The 14,845-nt window shown below is 40.3% G+C and overlaps 1 protein-coding gene across 2 annotated transcripts in view; it reads right to left on the bottom strand.

Annotated features, from left to right (window-relative positions):
- Window positions 1-1,199: 1,199 nt before the first annotated feature.
- The window catches only part of Smc1b (structural maintenance of chromosomes 1B), a 58,603-nt gene continuing 44,957 nt past the window's right edge, over window positions 1,200-14,845 (bottom strand). Inside the window, exons 19-25 of one of the 2 annotated variants that reach the window (XM_021630892.1) lie at window positions 14,423-14,518; window positions 7,390-7,546; window positions 6,502-6,656; window positions 5,165-5,316; window positions 4,253-4,322; window positions 2,970-3,080; window positions 1,200-1,605 (exon numbers count right to left, since the gene is read on the bottom strand). In XM_021630892.1, coding sequence (XP_021486567.1) covers window positions 1,462-1,605; window positions 2,970-3,080; window positions 4,253-4,322; window positions 5,165-5,316; window positions 6,502-6,656; window positions 7,390-7,546; window positions 14,423-14,518 — 885 coding nt within the window. In that variant the 3' untranslated portion in view covers window positions 1,200-1,461. The remainder of the gene's footprint in view (window positions 1,606-2,969; window positions 3,081-4,252; window positions 4,323-5,164; window positions 5,317-6,501; window positions 6,657-7,389; window positions 7,547-14,422; window positions 14,519-14,845) is intronic. The other variant, XM_060390549.1, reaches the window with a different exon arrangement.

Below are 14,845 nucleotides of genomic sequence, written 5' to 3'. Positions count from 1 at the left end.
TACTTCACATATGCACCATGCCTCTTCTACTGAAGACTTGAGTTTCAAACAGCCCTCTTCATACTGCCTACTTTTTCCCATAGGTTAACATCAGGGCTTGCTCAGGGTAAGTTGACAATTAACTGTAGCATTTATGTATTTCTTAACTACTTAATGTATATAAAAACTCTGTTTTTTTTTGGGGGGGGAGTGTACTTCAATAACCTTATTTTCTTTTAAAGATTTATACATATGAGTGCTTTATTTGCATGTACATGACAGAAGAGAGCACCAGATCCCGTTATAGATAGTTGTGAGCCACCATGTAGTTGCTGGGACTTGAACTCAGGACCTCTGGAAGAGCAGTGCTCTTAACTGCTGAGCCATCTCTCCAACCCCCTCAACCTTATTTTACTACTTTTTTTTTTTTTTGGTGTGTGTTGTGCATATGTGGGAGGAAACTAAATCTTATTTTTTGGTTTTTCAAGACAGGGTTTCTCTGTGTAGTCCTGAATGTCCTGGTGCTCGCTCTGTAGACCAGACTGGTCTCAAACTCACAGAGATATGCCTGCCTCTACCTCCCAAGTGCTGGGACTAAAGGCGTGTGCCACCATGTGCCACCACTTCCTGACTGTGAAACTAAGTCTTCTGACTCAGTCTACTAAGTAGGTATAAGTCTGTTTTGGGTACAAGAAACAAGTGCTATTCAGAAATGACTCATGGTTTTAGAAGGTAGTTTCTGGGTCAGCACTTGGACCAGACCTGACTTCTACGGAGACCTGCAGAGTCTTCCAGTTCCACTTTGAAGCAGGAATAAGCACTGCTGAAAACTACCACGTTCCTTCCTCTGCAATGGAATTTATATGAAGTCGCTGTTACCTGACACAGCCTTGTAATTCAGTGCACCCTTGAAAGAAACGAGACTTAAAGACTGTACTGAAGCACATGATTCAGCTTCACCATCACAAGTTTTCTGTTTTAAAACGTGTGAGATTATTTATATCCACACATACCCCCTCTGAAATGTCCCCATAGGCCAGGCCCACCAGTTTACTAACTGTGCTACATGACTGGCATCCGCAGAAACTCATGACTGGGGAGGCACTCAAAGCTGCAACACTAACTTGGTCTGGGTCCCGTCTACCGCCACAAAAATAATACCCCGGGCCAGCTGTTTCCTTTAAAGACAGCTGCAAGGCAGGGCCAGAGAAAAGATTTTTCAGAATTCAAACATTTATAACCAATTTAATTCAAAACAGAAGTCCTTAAAAACAAAAGGGAACCACACACCTTATGCATTGCTGCCACAGGAAACCTCTATTGGAATGTGGCTGAGCACTCTTTAACCGGAGTGAGCTCCATAGCTTGTTTTACTAACTGTAAATTTTTCTTCCGTCACACAAAGGTCTAAACAGACTGACCTGACCTCTAAAGGGGCAGGGTACATCTACAGCTGGTGGCCGTTCAGGAGCATCCTTATTTCTAACGAGACTGGGGAGACTGTGGGGACTGTGATGCTCGTGGTGCTCTGGGCTTCCGGTGTCGTCTCCTGCCTTCTTGGTCTTCAGTGTCTGGATACTTGGAAAGGTCCAGAGTCAACACGTGGCTGAACATGCATTCATTGTGCTGAAATGGAGGAAGGTCAGCTTTAGTAAGTTCTCCTGATTAGAGGGAAGGTATTAAAGTGAGGCCATTAGTTAATCTTGATTTACATTTATAAGGGATTAATTACCCTGTTTGTTTTTTTGAAATGGGATTTCTCTATGTAGCCCTGGTTGTCCTTGAACTCACTATGTAGACCAGGTTATCCCAAAAATTTAGAGAAATCTGCCTGCTTCTGGCCCCTGGGTGCTGGGATTGAAGGCATACATCACCACACCTGGGTCAGTAAATTAATTTTTATTTTAGCTTAAAGGGAAACAGCCTAAAAACAGAAGGTCCAGAATTGTTCCTCTCTTCCCTTTGCTCAGGTTTTTAATTATCTTAAAAATGTATTTTGTGTATATGTGGGTATGTGCCTACAGGGTGCAGGTATGTTGGTTAAAGGACAACTTTCAGGGGTCAGTTCCCTCCTTTCACTGCATGGGTCCAGGAGATGGAGCTTAACAGGCTTGGTAGCTGTTGCCTTTACCAGCTGAGCTATCTCAATGGCCTTAGCTCAGTTTTTGAACTAAGAATTTGTTTGAATGGCTTTAAAATGGGTGTGTTGAAATTATGAAAGTTCATATGTATGTATACCCATTGGAGCTTCTGGTAAATTTGTTTTTTACTATAATGCATCCATTTTTGCACAAAATATTCACAAGTCAGAAACATGAACATTATTAACAGTCTCTTCTGTGTTACTTAACTATTTGCAAAACACAAGAACCACACTATTGCAGTTTTAAAGATATTTTTTACTACACATATTTACTCATGTGCTGGGGAAGGGATGAGTTGTTTTTCTCTATTAAGTGGGTCAATAAGCCTGGTAGCAAGTGCCCCAGCCTGCTGAGCCATCTGCTGGGCCATGACCTACAGTTTTAATTTTCTTCTTTCAATTAAAATATGTCTTAAGGCAGCTGGAGAGATGATTCAGAGGTTAAGAGCACTGGCTGCTCTTCCAGGGGTCCTGAGTTCAATTCCCAGCAGCCACATGGTGGCTCACAACCATCTATAATGAGATCTGGTGCTCTCTTCTGGCATACAGGTGTATATGCAGATAGACCATTATATATATAATAAATAAATCTAAAAAAAAAAGAACCCCAAAGGGAGAGAAGAAATGAAATTAGGGATATTTTACAAAATGTCTTAAATCTTTCTGTCAAGAAGAGTATCTGAGTAATTACTTGTAAATCTTACTCATTTAAAAATCATTTGGTTTATATTTAATCCACTGTAGAAACCCAATACTGCCTGCAAACTCCTGGATTGTGGAAGGAAATGCCAAGATTGGCAGGGTCAGAGGAGTTTATGGGGCCTGTCCCTGCCCCTGTGTCTCTTACCTCTGGGTAAATACCTATCAGTGCATCAGCTCTGGAGTAGAACTCCTCTTTCAGGGAAATGATTATCATCTGAAACTGTTCCTGACTCTGCTCTTTGATGTAACTTGAAACCTGGGAGGAAATAAAAAGCACGCATTTCACCAGCAAAGCAGGGCCTCCTTTGGGCTCTGGGAACAAAGGTTCTTTTTCGTTTTAATTTTAAAAATCACATTTGAGTTCTAACTCAAAGCTTCAAGACTGGGAAAATGTGACAATGTATATGACTGCATAATAAAGTCTTGGTTAAAGATGAATTCTAGCTCCTTCAGGAAGCTCAAGTCCATGGAACTAAGTAAAATAATTGGGGTGTGATAGTGCAATTTTGTAATTCAAGAGAAGCAAAGGGTTTGAGATCCCAGTATCCTCAAGGGAATGTCTAGAATCATCTATCATCCTTCCACTAAGGTTCCCCCCCCTCCACTTTTTTGTTGTTTTTTTCGAGACGTTTCTCTGTGTACCCTCTGCTGTCGGGGACTTGCTTTGTAGAGCAGGCTGAGGTTCTACCCTCTTAAAGCACAGCCTTTATGTGGGGACATTTTATATCCAGACCATCATATCCTCCTATCTCCTGTTCTCATCACTATTCTAAGACTTCCACCTCTGAATCATGGCTACTACCATGGCCTCTTGAGTCCCTTCTGTGAAAGTGGCTTTAGCCTGTCTCATTCATTCACTGTAGGTGGTACTTCAAAAGCACAGTTTGTTATCTTGAGTATGCAGTAGTTAGGACCAGTGTACCCTGACCTAGACCAATCTTAGGCACTTGGTAAGTACTTTTGTCTAAGTTTTAGTTATCCTGTACCCATTCTTTGAGTGGTTTGTTTATTTTTTCATTTTGTTTTGTTTGGCAAGCAAGCCATCGCATTGCCTAGTCTTCCTCCATGGTTTCTTCTTCAAGCTTCTTCTTGAGTGTTTGTCCTGACTTTCCTTAACGATGGGCTGTGGCTTGAACGTATAATCCTAGTAGGCCCTTTTCCCCCCTAAGTTGTTTTTGGTCATGGTTTTGTCACAGCAACAGAATAAAACTAGAACATAAACACTCTATTAGAAATCGAAGCAGAAGCTGGGCAGTGGTAGTGTGCATCTTTAATCCCAGCATTCGGGAGGTAGACGCAGGCAGATCTCAGAGTTCAAGGCCAGCCTGGACTACAAAGTACCAGGACAGCCAGGGATACATAGAGAAATAGTGTCTAGAAAAACCAAAGGGGAGGGGGTGGGGAAATTGAATGCAGAAAGAAACTTACTTTACCAATGTTAGTATTGTCCAGGGCTGCATCTACTTCATCTAATACAAAGAACGGAGCAGGCCGAAAGCTAGAAAAAAATTGCATGCACACGAGTAACAAGTTCCTGTTTGTTTTATGAACGACTTAGAGGCAAAGAGTAATAGCAGTTAGGGTAATCAAGATCTTTGGAAACTTGGCAGACTTCTGGTGTCAGCATGCCCTGCTCCACACACAAAGATGTGTGCCACCACCATGGCAAAATATTTTTGAGGTAGACACTTTGTTTTGTTTATAGGAATCTCTAGAGTCTACAACTGTACTTGAAAGTGTGAATATTTAGTACAGTGAAGGGACAGGGAGCTACCTAGTGACCTCATTCTGCTATGATCATATATATATCTCATTTCTTTGTTGAGACCAGAAGTTGGAATCCTATGTTCTGTTATGGGTGTAGGGAAGAAGCAGCTGGCACTGCTACCACCTGCTACAAATGTTGAAAACTGTTGTTTGTCTTAACTTTACCCAACTTTTTTTTGATTTATCTTTTGAGGGAAAGAGTACAACCATCATCAGTAAATGAGGATGTTAAGCCCCCATCCCCCCCCATTTTTTTAAAAAGGAAGACATATTTTACTATCATTACATAGCAGAGCTCTGAGTATGGCCTAGGAAAATAATACGTAAGTTGGGTCATTGCTGTTTGTTCATTTTTCGGCAACCTTGATGTTGTATGTAGATTATTATCCTTTTATAAAGCTATAAAACTACTAGCTATTGCTGAAATTTGTTGAAGACTATTACTTGGAGATTTTCTAGCTTGCTATAGGCCTAAAACAAACCTCAATTTTATGACAGGAAAAATAGCTTTGCTAAATATTATTAAAGAAAATATAGATTTCTCTGTAGAAAGATAACTAGCTGTGGCCTTACCTGTGTACAGCAAATAGGAGTGCCAAGGCAGCCACACACTTTTCTCCCCCTGACAAGTTGTCCATGGGCATGAATCGTTTGCCTGGAGCCACACAATTATAGCTAATTCCATCCAAGTAAGGTTCTTCAGGGTTCTCTGGGCTAAGAAATGCCTGAAACACATTTATTTAGCCATAGCAGAAAAGTAACCAATATATTTCATGTTAGGTAGCAACATAGGTAAGTGAAAATTTCTTTCTCTCGGTTAGGCTTTTCTCAATTTTGATAAGAAATACTAATACCTATAAATACATTTAATTCTGCATTAACCACAGACATCAGGGTTATCTGGGTTGAGGGGAAAGAGAGACTATTCAACATATCCAAGGCCCAGGCCTTTTCTACCATACTTTCAGTCAAACTTCAGCAGCAGATGCCACAGACTTATAAAAACATCAACTTACTTACTGGCCCATCTCTCTGACGCCTGCTGAACAACTACTGTGTGCCACATACTGTAGTTATATGAATGAATCTTGTTTTCAGTGAGTTGTTATGCTTACTTTACTGAAAATAGGTGTTTTGGTTTTTTTGTTTTGTTTTGTTTTGTTTTTAGCTTTTTGCGATAAGATTTCTCTGTTTAACAGCCCTGGCTGTCCTGGATTCACTTGTAGACCAGGCTGGCCCCAAAACTCACAGAAATCTGACTGTGTCTGCCTCCCAAGTGCAGGGATTAAAAGCATGCACCAACACACCCAGCAAAAAAAGTTATGTTTTGTTGAAATTCTAAAATCCAGATTCAGGATCATCTCAGTCACAATGTGAGACCAAGTAGAGTTGGTACATAAATCCTGACCCATGTCTTTTTCCACATTTAATTCTACAAGTATTTGCTGTGGCTATTTACAGTACAATAGGAATGGAAAATAAATTGGGCCAAGAGATTCATTCAAATGGATAATATCTAGATTTGATCCCACCTTTAGTCTTTGATATGTTGATCAATACCACAACTATTTCTTCTGATTCCATCTTTCCCACAGAAACCAGTAGTTCCATAAAGTCAATTTAGTACCAGATAATAGAATTTCAGCATCTGAAAAAAACCTCAGATATCAAATGATCCAACTCCACTCATGTTTCAAGTGGAAGAATAGGGCGAGAGTGGCTCTGACTTGTCTGTGCTGCCAGGATAGTGAGTGGAATCCAGAACACACATCTTGAGATGACCAGTCTTCCTGCACTGGCTTTGCACCTATGTCATTAAGGACTATGCAGAGACCACTTAATTCTCACCAGACAACAAACACCATTGTTTACACTATGCTCTCTCTAGTACTGGAGACTGAGAAACACACCTGGGCACTGTTGTTCCTGCAGAGCTTCTTGTAGATCTGATCAATGGAGACTGAGATGTGCTCAAAACACTGGCTGAAAGCATCATATCTCCGTTTTTTTACCTGCTCAAACTCTTGCCTACATATTCTGGCTTCCTTTCTGCTGGCCTCAAAAGCTAAAAAATAAAATAAAACATCAGTGTTCCTTATTTTCAAGACCATTAGGTGCTTCTCTTAAAATGTAATAGGTAGACTATTTTCAGAACTGACTTTGACTTTGGTTGTCTTGAACATATCTACCTTAAAAATACCTTAACTATTACTAAATTCTGAGAATACATCTTTTAAACTTGATGAGTCTTTTCCTGTCAGAGCTAATGTCTAAATAATGTTAGCAAATCCTGAAAGTATATTGCATATACTTACTGTCTGCTTTGAAAAATCTTAGTATTTTAAAAACATAATTAATATACCTACTTTTTTTGTTGTTATTGAGACAGAGTCTCATAAAGCCAGCCTGGCCTCAAACACACTATTTTGCCTGAGGATGACTTTGAACTTCTGATGCTCCCACCTCTACTTCTAGAGTTCTGGTATTATATAGGTACATGCTCCTAAACACAGTTTTATGAGGATTTGGAAATGGAACTCAGGGCTTCATGTACATTAGGTAAGTTTGCAAAACAAAGCTAAATTCCCAACCCCCAACAAACCTATTTTAAAAGTAAAGCAGAACATTCTTCATAAAGGAAGATATCTGTGCTAAAAAGACCACATTAACAGAGCAACAGGCAACAAAGAAAAATGCATGTCAATAAAAGAAAGGTAGAATACAAGGAAGTTGTTGGCACATAAAGAAATAAAAACACATTAATTTCATCATATTAACAACTATCAACTCAATTTTACCGTCTGCAGACTCTTGAAACTTGTCTCTGACGGCCTTTAAGTTCTCCTGTGCTCGCAGGTTTGGAGCTGCAGTCTTCAGTAGAGTATTTTCTTGGGATGCTACTTGCTCTAGGAGGAGTGTAAGGTGGGCCTCCACCTCCTTATCTGATTGTAGAGCCTATCATTAGCAAAGAACAGCACTGACTGACATGTCTTGTAAATTCAAAGGTAAGGCCTAAATCATTCTTTGTGTATGTAAGCATATCTCCCACAGCATGTGTGTGGAGGTGAGTGGACAGTTTTTGGTACTGAGTCTCTTTCATTATCTATGACCCAGGAACTGAACTCCAGTTGTCAGGCTTGGTGGCAAGTGCCTTTATTTGGTGACCCACCTTGTTGGCCCAAGACTGTTATCATTGTTATTTTTCCCCCTTTGGTTGGTTTCTTGAGATAGGGTCTTGCTTTATAGCCCTGGCTGGTATGATTTTCACTACATAGCCTAGACTGACATTAAACTTGTAGCAGTCCTCCTGCCTCAAACTCCCAAATGCAGAGATTACAAGTGTGTGCCAGCACACCTGGAAAGGACACTACTCTCTGACTACTTGCACCCCTGCATCTCCTCGTTTCCCTTGGAAGCCATTCTGTGTTTAGTACTATAATCATACAGGCAGCGTCTGTAGCTTTCCTACCCAGCTGTGCTTTTCATGGCTCTAACACTGTATCATGCTGCTTTGGGAACATTCTTTACCTCCTCAGACTATGATCATGCCCAAAATGTAAAAATTCACCTATCATCTGTTTCTCTGTCCATTAAAAATAATATTGTTCAACTGTTATGGGTTAGACATTGGACCTTCAATCATGAAAATTAGTCTTTGCCTTAAAAGAGCTCACAGAGGGACTGAAGAGATGGCTCAGTGGTTAAAGAGCACTGACTGCTCTTCAGAGGACCTGAGTTTGATTTCTAGTATCTACCTTGTGTAACTCAAGTTCCAGAGGATCTGAATCCTTCTCCTGGCCTCTGAGGACACTAAGCATACATGTAGTATACAAACATACATGTAGGCAGAACACCCTTATGCATATAAAAATAAAAATTTAAAAAAGCATTCACAGAGAAGTCAAATACTAACCGACATTTACATCGGGATGGAAAAGCCTCCTCACAAGATGAGCAAAGGAACTACAGGGCAGAGAAAAGGAACCCATATGACCTGGAAGGTGTAATGCTTAACTTTAAAGCCAATGAATAAGGAAGGGAGGGGCAAAGTGTAGCTCTGTTTTTCCAGGAAGACTTTCTTGACTCTGAAAAGGAGCAATTAATACATAATAAAGGTAATAGCTACTCATTGAGAAAAAGATTATCTGAAAACTGAATAAACTAAAAGACTATAATTACCAGCTTCTCTTGCATAAAACAAGAAAGCAAAACAAGTTTAAAGTAATCTTAGTTTGTTTAATGTAAAATAATATTCAAAATCAGGTACATAAAAAATTGGCCATGAAAGTTTGAATTCTTGAGTAAAATGGGTTAAATTTACAATATGCCTGTATGGCAGGAAATCCCCAGTCTCAAGCTGTTCCTTTAGATGGGGCACAATTTCCTTTGGATGGAGCACCATCCCACCGGAGTAAAATGCATTGCCAGCCTCTTTACAAGACAAAGATGCATAGGAATTAAGACCTGCCAGAAGTCTGCTGCTTCTGCCTCTGGCCTGATCAGCTCTGATCAGGTAAGCCTGACCAAAACCAAACCAAGCAAGCAAGCAAGCAAGCAAGCAAGCAAACAAACAAACAAACAAACAAACAAAACCCCTCCTTATCTAAGGATCAATTATTCTGCATGTCTCATATGACAGGGAGATGGATTTTTCTTGTCCAATGGAGGATCTCAGTCTGCACCCACATCCTAAATGTCTCAAACAGCAGAGAGGCAAATAGCAGTTACCTTCAATGTCTCCTAAATGGCATTTGAGGATGCTGTGAACAGGGAAATCTTATACCTAAGCCTACCTACCACCTGACTGGTATGGGGCCTGCATACTAGTTCAATTGGCCATGCCCTTTATCTTGGCATTTAATTCTTCCTCTTAGCAAAAGTTAATTTCAGGGTCTATACCCTGATCACCCATGAGCCCAGCCTAAAGAAGGCTCCAAAATACTCTGTCATCAAACCCACAGCTTTGAAAAGCTAGTCAATGTATCCAATCGGTTTCTTTGGCAGTTGGTTTTTGTATCTGTAGAGTCAACAAATGATTCTATTAAGTGATGTCCCTTAATTCATAAACTCTTGACTTAGATGAAGGAGATTCTCTCCAACGTGGACTAACCTGTGGTGCTTTGAGAATCTAGTCTCCACCTAGATGGAGCTCCAGGACTAGGGCCTGCACTCTTACCTTGAAGCTTTATGAGGAGTATACAAAGGCTTTGGCAGTGATGCTGTGGATATTTTCTTAGAAATACCAAAAGCCATAAGTTCATTTAATTTGGTTATTTTGCATAACCAAATTATGCTTCTAAACAACCAATCTATTTTTAAATAAAATGATATTAAGAAATGTGCTTAGTGCTCTCAGTATGTGTTGACCTACAGATCTGTCCATCAACAAAATGAGTAAAGAGTTGGCCTTCGTTAGTTCAGTCCATGTTACAGGTAAATTATTTACTACATATTTGACATAACTGGCCGCTTAAATTTTCCATCTGTTGGCTGACTATATGGAATGAAAATATTATAAAAATTTTACAAGGTTTAGTTATAGGGTTAATTTAACTTTAAAATGAATCATTTACTCTAGACAAGGCAGTCACTGTGTCTGGGAATACACCCTTTTCATTTAAACTTAAAAATAATTTCATTTGGGGGAATGCAACTTAGAGTTAAAATGTCTTTTGCATAGCCTAATGCGATATTTGCTGTGTAGCCCTGGGATATAGGCATGACAGTCTGATGCTAACATAAATAGGTGCTGTCATGTTTTCAAATACTAGACATGGGCATTGAAGGTTACAGCCCCAACTCTATTTTATTAAATTGTTTCTAAGCAGGAATTTTGTTTTTCCTGAGATACTGCTTTTTGTTCATTAAACAATAGCTGCTACTGTTAATATTTAAGAGAGTATGCAAAGTTTATCATATATAAAGGCAAGAACTATCATATAGACACTTTCTATTCATATTCATTCTGTGGATTGGTACCTTTAACTGACTTCTACAAAGCTTCATATGATTGGTTCCTTATGCAGAAATCCGATGCAACAAACAGCTAATGCTTTACCTTATCCTTCTGTAGAACTCTGGAAATGGTTTAGCTAGTTGTCCCACTCTGCCTCTCCTGCCTCTGTTCTTCTCTATCCCTCAACCTTCTTAGGAAATCTTTCAATTCTACTCTGCAACCAACTCATCTGCTTAGAGACCTCTTAATTGTTTTTCAACTTCTTCAGGAATATAAGATGGCAATCACCTTATCTATCTTAGCGGATCTAGTTAAGACTCTCCCCTGCTATATGATCAGAGGACCCTCTCTCTAATGGAGCCAGTACTATCTCCTCTGACAAAGACCCTTCTTAGCAGAAAACAGCTATAAAACTCCTGCTCCTCATTTTAAAATAGCCTTTCAGAGTTAGCAACAATAGTTTCCTACTGAAAGACTACACTTCCCAGCTTCTCTTCAAGGCTACAGAAGTCATGTCTACCCTTATAAGGGGCTGCATCCAATCTTCTGTAGGCATTTTGGCCATCTACACACATAGGCAACAAAAGTGCCCCCTAACCATGAATAAACGTGGTGCCACTTAAGGTCAGACCAAACCTCTTTCTGTGTTCTGTCTCTATACAGCTGTCTTTAAAAAAAAATCTAACAAAGTAGGCAAATGAAAGCTAAAGAAACATCTACTGGGGATGAAGCTCGGGTAGTAGAGTGCTTGCCTAGTGCATATGCCAAGGGTTCCGTTCCTAGCATTTCATACACTGGGTAAAATAGGACATGCCTCTAAACTCATTACATGGAAGTGGAATAAAATATATCAGAAGTTCAAGGTCATCCTCAACTACACAGTAAGTTTGAGGCCAGCCTGGGCTACACAAGACCCCGTCTCAAAAAATAACAACATAAAACCAAACACTTCAGAAAACAATCAATACAAAATATTGGATGGGTAAAAAAAGGACCTAATGCAAAATGAGAAAGCAATAAGTAAACTGCATGGAAGACAAAGCCACCATAGATCTAATCAATGAATCCAGTAAGTCTCTCAAGTACATAACACATGATGTTTAAAGATATTGACTTTGCTACTCAGCATCATTCTCGCTTTTCAACATAGTCTATGCTTTAGAAAAATGAGCCATTCTTACCTGTGGGGCTGTGTTGAGGGACTCAGAAGAAAGATAACTTCACCTAAACTACTGGCCCAGGAATGAAATGTGACCTTGTTTAGATCACACTGTAACCAGAGGAAAATGGCTTAGGCTTTCTAGGAATAACTTCAATTTTAGGAAAGTACTACCTGGAAAGGCAGGTTTCCTTCTCTGAAGATGTTGGCAATGGGGTAGGTAGCCCAGATAGTAAAGCAGTCTCTGTGTCATATGAGTTTAAGGTCAGCTGGCCTAGAGCATGATTGTCTCATTAAAAAAGGTGTTGGGGTCATTCTGCTGCTTTATTTTGATGCTAATTATTGGCCCTCAAGATCTAGTTATACCTATCCTTATTTTGTAAACCTACCTAAGGCATTTTACCTGATTGGTTGATTAAAGGCCTATACCTGGGCAGGGCAGAATGGGGTAGCTGTGGCTAAGGTTCCTGGCCTTTGAGGACAGAAGAATCATGGGAAACAGATAAGTGAGAAGAGAGAAGGAAGGTGAACACCATGATGGGTTAGCATGGAGAAGGAATCACTTGGGTCTGGAGGAAGGACTCCAATAATGGCATGGAAAGAATAAAGAATAAAGGCAAGTATTTCTAAGACTATGGATGAAAGATAGCTCAGATGAGGATGGTTAAGGAGAATGGCATTGGATGGGGGCAGGGAGGTGGATGGTGAGACAGCATTGGTGAAATATCTGCCCGGCCCAAGGGAAATAAGGCAATTACTGAATCTAATAGGTGTGTGTCTTATTTGTGATTATGGGTTGGATAATACCACTGTAATAATCTTAGAGCTAATAATAAACATTATATAGCTAGACACTCATTTTTCCTGCTATTTTGTAATAGGTATCTGACATTCATTCTAGCTCCAGTCTTAAAACTAATACCCTTGGCATATCCTGAGAAAGATAAAAGGAGCTCCTGTCCACTGTAATGAGTTAATGCTAATAAACTGACTTTTGTAGGATGAAAACTGATTGCTAAGTATACCAAATGAGGTTAGAAGCTTGTAAATTTAGCATGTCCTCTCTGGGAATGAACTGAAACTAGGGATTCAGTTTAATCATAAAACTTGCCAGTTGAATCAGTTATGTTCAGAGGGGGACATCAGGGTTGGTGGACACATGGACAGGCTAGCAGGGCAACACACCTACTGGAGGCAGAATGCACTGGAGCTCTGTACTTCCTCCATCCCTGCCTGATGCATCACTTCTACTTGGCTCTTCTCATGTTATATCTTTCATAACTATTAGGTTTCAAACCTGGGACAAATGGCTGAGGTACTTATTTAACATATCAATGTGGCTCCTCAGGGGTCTCCCTGCATCTCTTAGCCCCTGCCTTATACAGGACCATCCTGGCTGGTATACCCAGCACCTACAGTGAACTCTCCAGGCCAGGGGTCTGGGCTACTCTTCCCTATATAATCCAACCTTTTGGATACTCACTTTCTTTGGGCCTTCTTGCTGCTGCATCTGGTTCCCCTTTCTCCCTCCTCCTCCCAAGGCACAGTTCAGTCTGGTCATGTACACTCTGGACTCTCCCAGATGTCCCTACCTCTACCTATATTCTCCTTCCTATCTACAATAAACCTTCTCCTCCATCACACTTAGGAGCATCATGTTCTTTCCTTTTCTTTTCTTCATCCAATAATAAATTGGTAAATACAGAATAAATTATTACCATGAATTCTGTAATTATCACACTTGAGGGCTAAGGCACCCTTGAATGACTGGCATCTGAATGCAGGCAGTCTGTGCCCTGAACTTACGGAATCTGATGCCATCCCAGACAGGCAGTACCAGACCAGAACTGAGCTCATCGTTTCCAGCTGGTGTTCAGAGAACTAAAGAGCTGCTGGTTCTCAGGTGTGGGAAGCACTGTTAATACAGATGTTTGGTGGTGTACACACATATTTGTGTGTATGCATATGTATGTGTTGAGGCCGGAGGCTAACTGGCTGTCTTCTTCAGTTTCTCTCCACCTTATTTTTACTTAATTAAAAAGTTATTTTTTATTTTACAAGTGTTTCTGTTGGTGTCTCTGTGCAGTGCCCACGGAGGTCAGAAGGCATTGGATCTTTTGGAACTGGAGTTACAGATACTTGTTAGTTGTCATGTGGGTAAAGGGAAAAAAACCTGGTAGAACAGCCAGTATTCTTAACCATGAGCCATCTCTCCAGCCCGCTTCCCTATCTTTTGGCATAGGATCTGTCACTGGACCTGGAGCTCACTGATTGGTAGCTAGCTGGCTAGTAAACCTCAGGGACCTGCTTGTCTCTGCTTCTCTGGGACTACAAACTTAAAACTGCTGCACCCAGCCTTTTCTGTGAATGCTGGGGAACCAAACCCAGGTTATTGTTTGCTTGGCAAGCACTTTACCGACTGAATCATCTCTGTAGCCCCTATTTTGGTTTTTGGAGACTGGGTTTCATGGTGCACAAACTGACAGTCATTTTTTTTATCTTCCTGACTTTACCTCCCAAGTGCTGGGATTGTGAGTATTTGCAATCATCCTTTCTTTTTTTCCCTTTGATGTCTCTGTCCCACCGTAAAATAAAAACAATGACAAAAAATAAAACCATCAGCCAACCCACCCCACAGATCTTAAACCTACCCATATAAAAATGACTCATAGTATTTTAATAGTCAATTTACTGTTAATTACAAAAAAATCTTTACCTTCAAATCCTCCCTTAGAGGGCTGTAGTCTATTTGGATGGATGCTTCTTTTTCATAAATATCAGCTGTTGCCTGGGTACTTTCTGTTTCAGTTAACTGAAAAACAGACATTCTTGCCTGAATAGTAACCTCTACTCCAGCCACTTGAGTCATTCAGATCAAAAGTTGTAACCCTTACAGAAGCTACACAACCACAAAAATCCTGGCTTCAGCCATTCTTGACATAATCATGCACCTGTGTCCTGTGCTCACTTGACTGCAAACACTGACGAAGCAGGTGGAAGCTACTCTCAGGACTGACATACTTCCCTTTTTTAGTACAGCCCACCCTGGATGTCTGCTTAATTCTCACCTCAGCTGTTTAGATGTCTTTTCTCAAGCTTTCTAAGTCTCTGAGACCCACCATCAACACACAATACTATG

This window comes from Meriones unguiculatus, chromosome 8, assembly GCF_030254825.1.
Source record: "Meriones unguiculatus strain TT.TT164.6M chromosome 8, Bangor_MerUng_6.1, whole genome shotgun sequence".
Lineage (NCBI taxonomy): Eukaryota > Metazoa > Chordata > Mammalia > Rodentia > Muridae > Meriones > Meriones unguiculatus.
Note: the sequence above shows the minus strand (reverse complement) of the source record. Positions and strands in the feature narration are given on the sequence as shown.